Source organism: Rhipicephalus sanguineus, chromosome 1 (genome assembly GCF_013339695.2).
Source record: "Rhipicephalus sanguineus isolate Rsan-2018 chromosome 1, BIME_Rsan_1.4, whole genome shotgun sequence".
NCBI lineage: Eukaryota > Metazoa > Arthropoda > Arachnida > Ixodida > Ixodidae > Rhipicephalus > Rhipicephalus sanguineus.
Window position 1 is genome coordinate 201,569,234 of NC_051176.1, and position 15,530 is coordinate 201,584,763.

At 45.0% G+C, this 15,530-nt stretch overlaps 1 protein-coding gene across 4 annotated transcripts in view; it reads right to left on the reverse strand.

Annotated features, from left to right (window-relative positions):
• Positions 1-3,043: 3,043 nt before the first annotated feature.
• Positions 3,044-15,530, reverse strand: part of LOC119405515 (AP-1 complex subunit gamma-1) — a 116,155-nt gene continuing 103,668 nt past the window's right edge. For all 4 annotated transcript variants that reach the window (XM_037672366.2, XM_037672352.2, XM_037672373.2 and 1 more), the window contains exons 18-20: positions 10,049-10,147; positions 9,566-9,670; positions 3,044-4,649 (exon numbers count right to left, since the gene is read on the reverse strand). In XM_037672366.2, coding sequence (XP_037528294.1) covers positions 9,569-9,670; positions 10,049-10,147 — 201 coding nt within the window. In that variant the 3' untranslated portion in view covers positions 3,044-4,649; positions 9,566-9,568. The remainder of the gene's footprint in view (positions 4,650-9,565; positions 9,671-10,048; positions 10,148-15,530) is intronic.

Genomic DNA, 15,530 nt, shown 5'->3' on the forward strand with positions numbered 1-15,530 from the left:
TTGTGACGAATTTCACTAACAAATGGCTGTGTAAGGCTGTAATGACCGCTCGAATAATCAAATGGCCGTCACAGGAGGTACGGAAGGTTCAGAAACCAAAACTAAATTCGAAACGCGCGCCGAACCGGACTATTTCGCGGAGCAGTACATGTGCAGTAGCTCCGCCCCCGTAGCCTTTCCTTCATTGCCACGCAATGCACAAAACTAACCTTTCCTAGCTTTGCACCTGGACAACAAGGTTTAACTGCAATTACACTAAAATATAATGCGATGTTTTGCTGCTGTCGTGTGTTCGGCAAAAATAATTGCTTCAGAACCGAGTTGCATGGTTAGAGATGTTAATGTGCTTCCATGCCAACACACCATGCATTCAATCTCTCCTAAATGAGGGTCATGATTAGCGTCTTAGCCAGCATTACCGCAATAGAGAAGGCATTTTTTATTGGACTAGGAAACTGCTGTCAAGTCAATGAGGAGTACTATTTCCATGGAAGGCACTATTTGCTTGAGTTCTTTAACATCTCATGCAACATTCAACTGTTACACTATATGAACAGTGCTTCCAGTGAGGTACTCTGTAATGACAATCTTTGCGCATGCTTGAACTGCAGCACACAATGCCACTTACAGATCATGAACAATAACAGCTAAAATACGATGTCATAGCCAAAAAGTCATTTCAAAAAGCCAGAGTGATTACTCAGTGCATTGACCTTAATTTTTAGCCATACTGCATGACCCTTGCGTATTGTAGGCTGCTTTACCAGATCACAGAATTTCAAATTTTGTCATGCTTTCTTTACAATATTATGGCTAAGCACACACCTGAATGAGACTTAAGGGCACCACGTAGGCAAAATCTGAAAAAAAAAAAAATTTTTTTTCTTTGCAATTTGGTAAATTCTGAAATAACTAGAATTGAAGCCTGACCAAAATACAGTCAATTTGCTGGAAAAAGATGACCACAATCGACAATACATTGCGGATAGAACTCCACGACAACTCAAAAAAGAAGCAAGGCAAGCAAGACTAGAGGCTCCAATGTGAAAAATCACTTTGTGCCAAGCTTGTAGCTACTAAATAAAATAGTTGAACGGCGTTTGTGGCAAAGTACGTTCATTTTTTAACTGTTTTCTAACTTTAAACTAGATCATTTCAAAACCTTGTTTTTGTTGCTTAGGTACCATTATTTCCTATGTATTCCAAAATAACCAGTTGGTTATTTTTTCTTAGGCATACAACTTCTGAAGCAGAATTGAAATTATGCACTTTAGAGATTTTGCGTTACAAATTTTCAAATTAACTCAAAATTTAGGTCCTAGTGGTAAAATATTTGCCAAAATATTAGTGATATTTTAAACAATCTGCTTCAGTTAAAAGAGCGGGAAATTTGTAAGAAAATGATATATGCATTATGTGAATATCCCTTTTAGTCACTGAGAAAACGGTCAAAAATGCATGGGACATATAGGGCTTACCCTGTGCCCTTAAAGGACCCCTGACAGCATAGGTCGGCAAACTCGCTCATGAGTAGACTCAGACTCTGATCTAGCCGCGAGTCTGAGTTTGAGTGAGTCCGAGTGAGTAATATTTTGGAGAGTTTGAGTCCGAGTGAGTTCGGTTGAGACAAATTTTAACGAGTGAGTCCGGCTGAGGAAAATTTTGGTGAATCTGAGTCCGAATGAGCCCTAAGCACAAAATATATTTCTTGAGTGAGTCTGAGTGAGCTTTCATTTTTTTGCTGACCTATGGTGATAACTACTCAACTTCAGCATTACTATCAGCCTTATGACGGCTATCATTCTACTCGCACACACGTCTACGCACTAGCATTCATACACCAGCTCAATGTTCATAGATCAGAGGTGTGCCTCAATACCCCCACTCCTCAGCAAAATTTTTCGAAAGAAGTTCTTAATAAAAATATCTCGTGCGAGTCATATCATTCAATAAAAATGTACTTATGAATTGCAATCACTGATAGCTCGGAGATCAAAATGCATATCGTAGAGCACAGATTATGCAAGATATTGGCGTTTTAAGTGCGCTGACATCCTGATCTTAAAAAGCTAATTATATGCTAACGGACTCATGAGTCTACTCACTCAGACTCGGAGCGAGCCGTGAGTTTGAGTGAGTAATATTGAGGTGAGTCTGAGTCCTAGTCAGTCCTAAGGGCAAAATATATTCCATGAGTGATTCTGAGTGAGCTCCACATTTTTTGCCGACCTATGGCTGACAGCGAAATTTTTACTTGACTTTTTTACTGTAATTTGTAGCCTTGTGTCTGGTAATGCCTAAATTGAATCGTAAATGTTTTAAGGTATCATATAATTAATGCTAGCATCATTAAATGTCACCAATGTTAACGCCACTTCGGAACGCCCGCCTAAAATCTTAACAACTAGCGTCCCACAGTGGGGGAGCGCCCGAGACTATGTGCGCTCAAGCTTCGGTGACGCTGAATGCGCAGTTTTCAAATCGGGGGACCCATGTGCAGTGAAGAATGAAACGATGTTGGTGCCTTCAGCGTGCCCCCCCCCCTCCCCCCAGAAAAAGAAAAGCATTCCTGGCGTAAGCAGCCCAAACCACCTTGAGAGCAGCCCGACAACAGAGCGAGAGGGGCGAGGAACAATAGCCCCCTTTGGGTGCCAGTCGTGGTTTCGTGTGCGCCCCGTGAATGTTCTGCAACGTCGACAATACTCGCTTTTTTTGTGGAATGTCGCAAGGGGCCTCTGTCTATGTCATACTAGTGGCGATGTCGCGAGGTGCTGAAAACTCAGATGAGCACTCACACTTATTTCAAAACTGAATTCAAGTATCTAAAAGGCAACGTTCCGTTAGTCATAATTGGTCAGAAGTGCCCACGCATGCAGGAACTATCCAACAACAGAAGCGTCTCGAGTTTCCAAATTTTGTGTCAGGGGTCCTTTAGGGTTGCAGTGACAACAAAGAACAAGAACAATCTGTAATTTCTTTTGGACTTGTGGCTAGTTGAGTAAGGCAACAAAATAAGCACACAAAACAATACTACACCAACATATAAAAATGTTCATTATTTTATTATTTTTTTTAAGTTAAACAAGCATTCCTAAACAACAACCATTCCATAAACCCTCACACAGTCCAACTAAAAAAAAAACACGTTCGTTCAATTATAGCAAGCAGAAAAAGTGTCACATCAGTGAAACCCAACATGTGTATACAAGACCAATTTCCTTTTTACAAAAATTGTGTAATGCCTAGACTCCTACAGAGCAACTGGAAACACTGAAATATCTTGCACACAATTATTTGCTCTAAATAGAGGAACCAAACTGCACATTTCCAGAGAACCCCAGATACCATTGCACGGCTCTGAAATATTGAATAACGGCACTTATCTTTTTCCAGTATGGAACACTTGGCTACAGCGAGCTCGTCTACAACACCTTCTGATGCACCACTCTTCACGTTCCTCTCAACCTTCCTTCTCTGACATCTTAGCACTCACCAATATTTATATATGTATATATATATATATGTATAGGTGTGTATAAATTCTCTCTGGACAGATCATAACGCTGCACTACACTAAAAAAAAAGTAAAAGAAGCAAGAAACAAGGGCTATTTACATTATAATCCCTAAATAAAAGCTTGCAAGGACCGTGTTCACCACTGCTGTTGCCTGCCTTAAACATTCTCTATATGAAGCACTCCAGACCACAACAGCCTTTGGCAAAAGGCAATGCAGGCAACAAACTAGTGTGTTGGTAGCTCCACAGAAATATCTTTCTAAAATATCCTGCAATGGCTAGTGCTCACGGGTACACATTCTTTATACATCCATAAGCACTGGTGTCCTAGATGTCACAGTTCCAGTAAGCAAGAAAAAAAAAAAATAAGCTGGGGAGGACACAAGGGACTTAAAAACCATTCAGTCGTTCCTGTCCCCCATTTGTCCTGTGGATGGAATGGCTAAGCACATCCAGAGCACCGTGGCCTGTTCTCTAACTGCTGGCCTCTCATCAAGAGAAAAAAACAAACCAGCATGGCATCTCAAAATCTAAACTCTTGAGCGACGTGCACAATAGAATAAACTGATGATCGAAACGCAAGGGCAAAAGTGATCAGAAAAAAAAAAGGTAGGCAATATTTCATTTTTCATACAGCATTCATAACATGCCTAAACGTGTTCTGCAACAACAAAAAGGGACATATCATTAGAGTGACCCAACATGTGAAGTCACTGTTGCACAGTGCAACTCTTTTAACAAAGTCAGGTTGCCCAGTGCAACACCGCCTTTTGGAGAGTGGTGAAGAAAACAATGACTAAGATGTTGGTTGCACCTACAAAAGCTGCAAGGTTACTTGGATGTTCTGGAAGAGGAAGGGAATGAGGAGCATAGAATGTGAAATAAGGGAATGGAAAAATGGCACTTGGCTCCTCTGCTGACTTGTATAGCAGTTCTCGTGGCTTTTTCCTTATCAATTCCCTTCCTCTCTGCCAAGTCCTTTTACATGCAGACATCCATCATCTCTCAAAGCTGTTTGTCCTCTTCATTTTTTCACTTCTAAGCATGAGGCTCTGTGACAGAACTCTGCAGCCATCTTGCCCACCAGCATGTGAACTGAGAGTTCTCAGGAGTGAAATGGTGTGACAGAAATCCTGAAAAAAAAAAAAAAAAAACCACCCATTTAGCTTATTCACGCCCTACCCAACTAAGCTAAGCACACATTTGCCTTTCAACGTTCATAAAAACTACAAATGGAAACCTGTCAGAAACCTCTGTAACTTGACATCCTTTACAATCGTGCATCCATTAGTGAAGACCACATTAGTAGAAAAAGTGCACAACCTGCCATCAGCAGCCTACAGTGCATCAGGAAAACGGCTACATGGGAGTAAACATTTTTTTTTGCCACTGGAGTGATAGGACCTGGAACCTTCTTAAAATTAAATATTTTTGCATGTGCTGCTTATCAAGGAGGCCAATAAAAAGGGGATGATACAGTGATAAAGACAAGACAAGCAATTAAGTGCCCTCTCAACTTTATCAGGAACAATTGCTCCTGCGTGGTAAGTTAGCAGGCAACGTGCCACAGTGACAAGGTCAACGACAGGGCTTAGATTCCTGGCACCAGTCACTGCATTTGGATGGGGGTGAAATGGAAGAATGCCCTTTTACTTCAACTTAGGTGTACATTAAAGAACTGCAGGTGGTCATAATCATAATCATGTTGTGGTTTTGGCACACAAAGTTCCAGTATCATTTTTTTTAATGGAATAATTGCTGATGCACTGATGCTACTAAGGACTTTTGATTTAGAGCACTTTGGAGTAGATAATTTTGCATCTGAAAGCACCCTGGAGAAGCAAGTTGCATTTACATTCACACTCCTGAATAATTATTATGAACTCTTATGAAGAGCTACATCGTTGCAAATCTCACGGAGAAAATGCTCTCCAGAGCACTCATTATTTTACTCGATTATGCAAAAATAAGGGTGTCATGCAACTGAATGTTATGGAATAACCTCCTCAGCTATTTTTTTTCTACAGAAGCAAATAAACAAAATACTGAATCAATAAAACTGTACATTATGAAATAACACTATAAATACAACTATGTGGTTATCAAAGAGCTCCTGCCACAAATCTATAGTGTTGATGTCAATAAAATGTTGCACTTTAAATCAGCACAAGTGGCAGACAAATGCCGCGACATACAACAGTGCCTCAGTGCGTGGGCGTCTGCAGGGGATGGGGGGGGGGGGGGGGGAGGCAAACCAGTGTTGCATCGCAGAGGGAATCTGGGAATGCGGCGAGGGAGGGGGGCTGCGCTGGTGGGGCTTGAGAGGGCAGGTGCTGGCGTGGCTTGAGGCGGGGAGGGGGGGGGGGTGCAAGTGCCCCCTTTGCATCCACTTGCTGAGGCCCAAGTCACAATGCTCAAAATTCACACGGACCCTATTTATACCTTCCCCAAAGGCAAAAGCCAGCCTCTTTTCTTCTCAGTCGATTGTATTGATCCTGTTAATTGATTACTGAATATTACCTTAATAATATGCCATGCGGCACTTCAAACGAGCCACCAGCAGCGTCTCTGGAAGAGACTATGTCACCAAACCAATTGCCGCCACACACTATCGCCACAATCGGCCTAGAAGTCACCAGCCTCTGTGGACAGCGCGCTTCACCATTGAGCTAACTTGCACAACAGAGACTATGTTGGCACCGTGCTTGGTGTCGTGGCTTGATCGGGACGCACGTGTGAGCATGGTATCGTCTGTGGAATAAGCCTTGGTCCGTGATTGTGAATTTGGTGGCCCCAGATCAAATTGCACATGTTTTGACGCGCCGGCGGTGCGACTGCCGGTGAAAGACATCATCAAACCCGAGACTCTGGCACAATTTACGCCAATTTTATCAGGATGGCACAGCAAATCCAATTCGGCACGCTTTCACGTAGTTGGCGCAGGAGTGGAACTGCTGCTGATACCAGCTGCAGTGATCTAAGAAATCATACACAAATGATTCAGCTATCACAACTGCCATCTCAGCTATCACAACTGCCATCAGCAGTCAGCAGCAAACCTCCGCACACAAGCACGAACCGCTGTCACGCTCACCTCCCACTGTTTGTAGCATGTGTTGTGTGTATACGACTTCATTGTCACCGCAGATCGAATAATTTTTATGATAGAAGCTTCACAACCTTTTCCGCGTTACTATTCTGCGATTAGGCACTGACCGGTGAGCCTTCCATTGCACTAGGGAAAACAGGCACCATAAAAATTGGTTGTCAGTCCCTTTAAGAGTTTTGCATACGGTCGCCCAAGGACAAACCGCCTTGTTTTTGTTTTTTCTTTCTTCCTCAGTCAACATGCGATTGTTGGTGCACGTGGTTTGGCTTGTCTGGCCGCTTTGTAGGCAGGAAATCAGTGTTATTTGTGACTGTTAGTGACATAAAAACTCGAATTCTCAGCTAGAAGTGACAAAGGCAGCAGATATTTTCAGGCATGGACAAACAAAAAATATGAATTAACCGAATTTATGCAATGGAGCAGTTTGTATTAAATAGCTTTAAAATACATTGAAAACATAACGGGCCAACCAAAAACTTAAAATTTGTTTGAATTAACCAAAAGCTTGAATTATTAAAATACTTGCAGCTTCCATGAACACTTGTGCCAGCGTTTTGTACAGTAAAGTTTGAAGGAACCTCTATGAGTACGACAGCAAGAAGACAAGCTAGGGTGACCACGACAATCCTCGCGCATTCTGACATGAGTGGCCCAAATGGTGCACTAATTTTGTCCATACTGGAAAAAGAAATCCCATTTTGTACAAGACTTATTATTAGTTAATGAATGAAGCTATACCAACTTCACACACTGGTTCAATTCCTACCAGTTATTCTTCGTACAAGTTCAAGATAAATGTGGATTTCTAAGATATAAAAATAAAGAAGGCCTTTACTACAATTACAATACAAGTTGACACTACTTATAGTACTAAGTAATCTTAGTAATGTGCCTGAATAAATGGAAATATAACCATGAACTATTTGTAGAATGGGTGGGTATTGGTCATTTTATATCATATTACTGTTTTTTTAAGTTCAGCTTTTACTAGATACCCACATGTGATGACAGTTACCAAATCAGAAGGATTGTCAAAAGTTAAAGTTGGCAAAGGGGCATTCACACGGGGGACTTCTGCTGGGGATAATGGACAGTGTTAACCACGTTATTTCTGGCAAGCGTCCTAGTCCTCCCCCTTTAACACCAAGACTGCCTGCCACTGCCAAGCCGTTGCACAGGCAAAGGCTGGGCACTTGTCCCACTTCGAGGATTGGGGAAACTTCGTCGCTCTGTTCACTGCTCTCCAGATCCCTGGGGGTGCTCCAAAAGGTGGCATCAGCCGATTAACCCATATATGCCCAGTGTCCTACATATAGGACGCTTCTTTGATGCACTCTAACATCGCTATTTCTTTAGCTGATGACTAGCGCCACCTACAGCACATCAAGCAGGCCTCGTTCTCGACGTGTGCAAGCCTAGACATTGCTTGCTTTTCATGCTGCCACGTGCCGACTGTTTTCTCTGGGCAAACGCGTGCTTTGTGTGAAAGACGTCATGGAGAGGAAGAAGTGCGCGTGAAACGCCGACCGCTTTCTCCGGGCAAACGCGTGCTTTGTATGAAATACGTCATGGAGAGGAACAAGTGCAATGTCGGTGTGCATGTGAAATGTTTCAAGGCTTCCACACTCGCACATAGCACCCCTAATGCCCAGGGTCCTATATGTATAGGACGGCTTGAAAAACAGTGTTGCGTTTACCTGGCAGTAAATAAAGAACTTGTGCTTTCGTTTGAGGGTATAAGTACACTTTCTGTGAAGAAAAATATTTGTTTTGTCATTTTTTCTGAGTTTGGGCATATATATGGGTTAAAGCGTAATGTAAAGGTCACACAGTGAGCTCCCCTTGCAGGGAGAGGCAGAGCTTTCCCTTGTGTGACTACCCCTCAACACTTTCCTGCCCGCATCTAAACCCATCGATGGCTCGCCCCCCCCCCCCTATAGAAGGTTTCAAATTCAAATTTCTCAGGTTTGAAACGTGCCTCGACAACTAGCATTATCAAGCGCATAAACAGAGCACTACTCTTGCCGTTTTGCTTGCCTTGTTATGTTTTTTGTCGCACGAGGTTCTTTTAAAGTGCCACCAAAGTTGGCTGCCATAGTTCCCAACATGTGTCGATGCTATGTGCGGTGGCTTATCGAGATTGTGCGTTTCTACAGAGTCTGGCGCATCTGCACATGAAATTTTTGATACTGGCAGCATCAGTAACCCACAAGGCAACTTCGGTTCGCCAGATTTCAGTAACACGAATAGCGAAAGTACATCAAACCGGCATGGAACGTAAATAGGTGCTCTCCAGCAAGTGCTGTTTTCGTTTCACTACTACCTCGCACTTATCTCAAGATCTCAGGCATGTTCTAAAAGAATTTTTTTCTGCCATGTTTCAGCATCGCTTATTGTTTACCACATGGAAACTTTTATCTTTCATGAGAATACGGCTGGTTGTCGACCATCAATCATATAATCAGTCGCCCTCCAGAGCGCTGCAGTGTGGTTTGCAAAAGTCCCATTTCTTCCTGTTGAACACAGAAGGTTCAAAATTGCTAGTACACTGCATGAATGTCTGTTTTATACGATGTATATTCTGAAAATGTTTTGTGCTGCACAGTCATGAAGATACATTGATATTTGTTTTATGTCCTCCAGTTGTCTTACAATTTTTTTGCATATTTTTTTCCCGCATTTTATTTATTAAGTAAGCTTATTGCTACTAACACAAGTGGAAAAATAATTCCTTCCTATATCAATTGGTACTATGCACTTCCGTATGAAACATGTTCTGCTAAAGGCAAAAAAATATATATTGGACCACCTAAAAAGTGCTACTTTTTCCACAGACAGGAAAGTGATGTCATTGTGAAAAATAGTGGAAGCAGCGCAGGGACATATATAAAGGGTGCCCTCGTGTAGTTGTTTTTTCAATGAGCAAATTAGTAATCTTACCTTTCACTGCCACACAGAAGCTGGGAAGTTGTTCACTTCAGCCTGCTCAAGGACTTGAGCACCATTGATGCTGTAGGATATTCTGATTCGCATCCTCAATGGGTTCTATAAGGCAGCATGACAGCGACATACTTTTTAGAATGATTACTACGCAGTCTACTAAATATTACAATGGAACAAACGCAGGCAACACAGACTACTGAAAGTTTTTCCTGTGGTAATCAAATAACATCAGGAGGAGCCACATGTACGTCAACTGGCCTGGCTATAGCACTGTCTTCGTTTGGAACTGTGGTCGGCATGCGCAAAAATGCAAGTTTAGACTCCCTTTCGTATTCATGCTAATTTTATCAACTCAGCTATACTGAGGTTTAACTGTAACACTTTGATGTAAGAACACTAAATATAAAAATATTCAACAATACTGCATGCACTGAATGCAAGAACATATCTAGCAAGATCAAAGAAAAAGAAGGTGATTACCTTTTGAGGACTTGTCACCTTGATGGTTTGTCTGACACATCCAGAACTGTTTGGTTGTACTACAGAGCCGTCTGGTGGTAGCATCTGCAGCTGGAATGTCTGTAAAAATAAGTTGATCCTTAACGTTTGTCAACAAAGATGCTACACAAAGTATCAAATTTTGTTGCATCTAACCTGGACAAGAAATAGTGAAAATTCAAAGCTAAAGTCAGAGTGCTACTTATACGCGAATTTCGGTGTACAGTCGAACCCACTTATAACGATCCCACATATAACGATCTATCGGTTATAACGACCATATTTGGGTGCACTTACGATTTTCCTATGCTAACCATTGAAGCTGCATCCAGATATAGCGAACATTTTTCAAAGCCTCCTACTTTTACAACGAACACTTGAGACGCGGTCACGGTAAAAATATGGCGCATACGAAGCGAAAAAAAGTTAAAGCATGCCTTCTAAAGCGTGACAGGGGCGCGCGCTCGCGCGCGTGCCCCGCTCCCGTTTACGCGCGACTAAGGTACCCAGATCGACGAGCACCGCACGCAGATTTCGGACGCTGCGAGCGAGGTCGCTCACTTTCCAGGCGTTTCTTCAGTGGTAGAATGGCAGTGAGGAAAAAAAAAAAAGTAGGCAGCATGAAGCCTTGCGGTCAGCTTTCGCACGGTGACCTTTCCTGACGCCGTTCTCTGTAGCTATAGTATACGACCGCCTGCGATGAACCAAACAATGCCTTGGAACGCAAGAAGGCATAAATGCAAGAAGTGATAACCGCGATAACTTTCCATCGCAAAAAGGTTCACTGCGTCCCTAAACTCGTCGACGCCACAATGTGCCGCAAAGAGTCGTCCGTCTTTTCGGTAACGGCAGAGACCGGTCGATTGGTGATTACGACTTCCATGCGATTGCGGCGATGCCTTCGCGGATAAGCATCAGAAAAGAGCGAAGGCGATGTGGCGGCCGTCGATAAACGTGCCGTTATGCCTTACAGCCGACAACCTTATCACGGTCATCTGTAGATATCTGCTCTGCTGCGCGCGTGGCGTACACCGTACACTGCAGATTGACGGCGGTACGAGCGTGCCATGCTTAGCCATGCTGCCGTTCGCAAGTTTGCCGCCGCCGCGTCGTGTGAGACCGCTTTAAAGTGCGCGTCGCTTTGTAGAAACGAAAGTAGCTCGCTGTTGTTGAGCGGCACGGGCACCGACAAACGTCGATGCACTGACAGCGAGCGTATACTGCGTGTCTGACTAGGTGACAACTGAAGTGCGCCGCGCATCGTCGTGCAGGGCCGCGAGGGCATCGCGGAGACGTAGTGCGCGTTGCTTGGAAAATGCTTGTTTTCGCCGCGTTGACCGAAGAGGCTAGTCGCCGCATCCGTGCACGATCCGGAGTGAAGCAAGCACGAAGAACGTACAAACGCGCGCATACGGCATACAGCAAGCGGCCCGGCAGTGACTCCGCGACCCGAGTAGGCGGCGCGCTGCACGCAACTAGCCAGGGACGATCGGCTCCACGTCGCGGTACCGCGCTTCGGTGAAACGATGTCAACTCATTGCAAAAGCGGTTAATTCACTCGTAAGCACGCAGCGGGCGTCGCTTCACGACGCGAAAAGGCTTAGCTTGTCACCGAAGGGGTTGTTAGCACTTTAATAAAAGTGCACAAAGGAAAAAAAACGGCTTGGCCGCAAAGCGCACGTTTTTAAGGGCTAGTCCATATACAACGAACTACTGATATAACGACCACTTTTCGCGACACTTTCGAGTTCGTTATAAACGGGTTCGACTGTATATGGTGGCAATGCGAAGAAGGTGGCAGTGACAGCGATGGCTGAAAGTGACAGTAGGTGAGTACAGGTAAGTGACACTAGTGACTGCAACCGAGTGAAAATAATGTTTTTGCGATCTTCAAGCTTAGTTAGCGAGTTCATTTCTATCAAAGTCAAAATTAATACGCGCAATTGAAATGTGCGGGCAATACACAGGGGTCTTTTTTAAAATGTTTATGCAGGTTGCAGTTGGGGGTGTGGGTTATATGCAGGGGAAGCTCAAATGTGAGAAAATATGGTAGACATGCTACCTGAGTGGTTATTTAATACAGTCAACTGCCGATTTTTCGGATGCCCGATTTTCCGGACATGCTAGAAAATTCCTGACGCTTTCGCGGCACCATCACCAGCCTCATAGACGTCAATGTATTAGAATGTCTGAAATTTCAGATGCTGAAACTATTCCGCGTCCGATTTTTTGGACTTTCTGCCCAAATTGCAGGTCCGAAAGGCATTATTTGAAGCCCCCATCTCTGCTGCATCTATCATCTCGTAGGTTCGAACCAGCGTTTTCGCGAGTTGATCTGTTTGCGACAATAGCAGAGTCCAAAAGTCAGCTTTGCCGCAATGCCGAAGCGTTATGGGGTGAAGCTGACCAGAAATTCAAAGGAGCCGGCGGTGGCGATGTTACGGATAAGCAGCGGAAATGCACGGAGGCGTGATGGCGGCAGCTGGCAAACACGCCAATACGGCTTAATCGCTGACAACTCTTACGATAAGCATCTTCAGTTAACTGCTCGGTAGTGCATGTAGCCTAGCGCAGTTGCATGCGTACTGCACGCATTTAATAGGCGAGAACCCAAATGCGCTGTGCCGCCATTTTTGCTGCCTCTTTGTACGAGACCGCTAAGTGCGCCGCACAGACGCGTTGCCTTCACGGACGAAACCAGCTTGGCATTGCCGCGCCCGTGTGCGGTCAGGAACAAAGTGCGCATCACGAACCCTTTCATGGTAAATGCGTGCGTACGATACAGCAACAGTACAGTGACGGCATCAGCTTAGTTGGCAATGTGCTGCACACAACTAGAAACGACCGGCTTGACACGGCAGCAAATGCTGTGTATTGGCAGAGATTCGGCGATGTGTGTGCGGATCGTATCGTTTACATGCGCACACGCATCGGGGAAAGCAGGACAAGTCGTCCGCTCTACCGCCACAGTCTTTGCGTTCCGCGTCATCGTTTCCAAATGCTTCATGATACGAGAGAGCCGTAATCTATTCTGCGCTTTGCTGTTATCAGTGGCGCTCATCACGAGATGCAAAAGTGGCGGTTGGCACGCACACAGTTAAGTGGGGTTCACGGCAGATACTGAATGCATTTGCGGGAACCTGGGCGCGCACCAAAATGCCTGATAAGTGTACTGGGAGGCATTAAAGCTATTTCAGACGTGGCTGTGGCGATATGACCGCTTTAGCGGAGTAAAAAAACATGAATTTGTTTTTTCGGACTGCTCAATATTTCGGACGATTTCGTGGTCCCTAGGGAGTCCGAAAAATCGAACGTTGACTGTAGTAAATTTGGATCCCTTATGCCAAAGTAGAGCAGTGGCAGCCCGACTGCCAGAACATTTCTCTGCCTGCAGTACACAGCACGGTTGGAATTCTCAGTGCATCGATAACATTGGAGACTTAGCATCCTCAGCAGTCGCATAACTTCAGTGACAGACAGACAGACAGAGGAACTTTATTGTGTCCTGGGACGAGGGTTCCTAAAAACCCGCGGAGGGCATCGCCCGCGAAGGGGTCGGGAGCCAAAGGCTCCCAATCGCTTCACAGGCTCCCTGGACCGCCCGGAGTTGATTCGCAAAATCCGGACTTGCGATGCATTTTAAGAATTCTGTCTTGTTGATGTGATGCTTTCTTGTGCAAACGCGCAAGCGGGGACACCGCCACATTAAATGGGAAAAAGTTGCTAGATGATCGCAAGCTGAGCACTTTGGCGAAATGTCTGTACACACGGCCATAGTGGCCGGCGATGGGAACTATCTAGTCTGGAGGAGTCGGAGGGCGATCTCCGGGTTCCGAGTTAGCTCTCTGTGCGGATCTGGAAAGGATTTCCTGCCTAGCCTATAGTGTGAAGTGACCTCGTGAAAGGTGGTCAACGGGTCTCCGTCGGCGCCATCGCCACCCCCCTCCCCCGCAGCCTGCGGGGGGCTCGTTTGCCCGGGGCGGAGAATGAGTCCTCGCGCCCGAGCGTGAGCCACTTCGTTGGGGTTGGCGATGCCGTCGACGGAGGCGCCCATGTGGGCGGGAAACCACGTCAACTCATGAGGGAATATTGTAGATTTAGTTAAAATGCTGTGAGCAGCCAAGGAGATTTGATTCGCGTCAAACGACCTGACGGCTGTCATAGAATCGGAAAAGATGGGGCATGGATCTTTAGTTGTTAGTACCAGAGAGATGGCGACCTGTTCGGCCACTCCGATGGACCTGGTCCTTACCAAGGCGGCACTCACAGTGCGGCCGCTCATGTCTACCACGGCGGCCACGAAGCTATTCGGTCCCGAGCGAGATGCATCGACGAAGAGAGCGTTTTCTCTTCTGCTGTTTAACTGAGAGAGGACGGCTTTAGCCCGCGCTCTCCTTCTACCGTGATTGTATACCGGATGCATATTTCGGGGAAGTGGGTGAACCATGATCGCCGACCTTACGGTGTCTGGAAGTGGAACTGCTCTCTCCTTAGTCAGGAAAGAGGTGATCCCTACTCTGGCTAGAATCGCTTTGCCCGCTCCAGTGCACGAAAGCCTGGAGATCTGAGCAGTGCGCTGCGCTTCTATTAATTCAGTGCTTACAAAACATTAAGATGCAGCGACACAGAAACCTATTGTAGTTGGCATGGTGACAACATGAATTAGAGCCCTTTTGTTCATAGTGGCCATGCTTCTTGCTAAGTGAAATGGCGTGCATTAGTATAATGTCTGATGACTCAAGCAAGACCTGGTACGGTGTCATGAATTTCAGTTGCAGCTATGTATCGGTTCAAAAGAAGTCTTGCTAGTTGGTGTTATTCCAAAACACTGCCACGTAATTTTAAGCAAGCTCCCCCCCCCAGCAAGTCAAGATTACCAGCAAAGTGGAGTGGGCGTGCTTTCCCGGAACAGCACCAAATTTCAAGATGGCAGTGGCAATGTTTTCCCGCCAAAAAAAAAAAAAAAATTGAGTGCACATGGACTTCTTCAGAAGTCCTCTGGCTTTCTTTTGTCACACGGCGCATTACAATGATGACTCACAACCAAAAGAAACACAAAGACAACACAATTAGACCGCGGGAAGCATGGCATGGAAGAATCTCCTGATTATGAGCCTATGCCAGTGCAGCAGCTGTAGGCAACAGAGACAGATCTCAGAGACCTTACTTTTGCGAACTATGTGAGTCATAAGTGCCATCTTTGGATTGCAAACACACAACTCAAGTTACAAAACTCAAACATACTGCTCGCAGGAGCCTGAAAATCGTCATGAGTGTTGTGTGCCAATTTTGGGGTGTGATCTTATACGGGAAAGAAAAGAAAGCAAAATTTTGATGACAAATTTCAGGCACAGGGCTCAGAGATCGGGCTGCTAAGCAGGGTTGGATTTGTTTCAAGCAGGCCAGTGTTGCCTGGATGCAGTGCGTAATCAGGGTGTGTGGTAGAGGAGCAGCGATTTAGTGC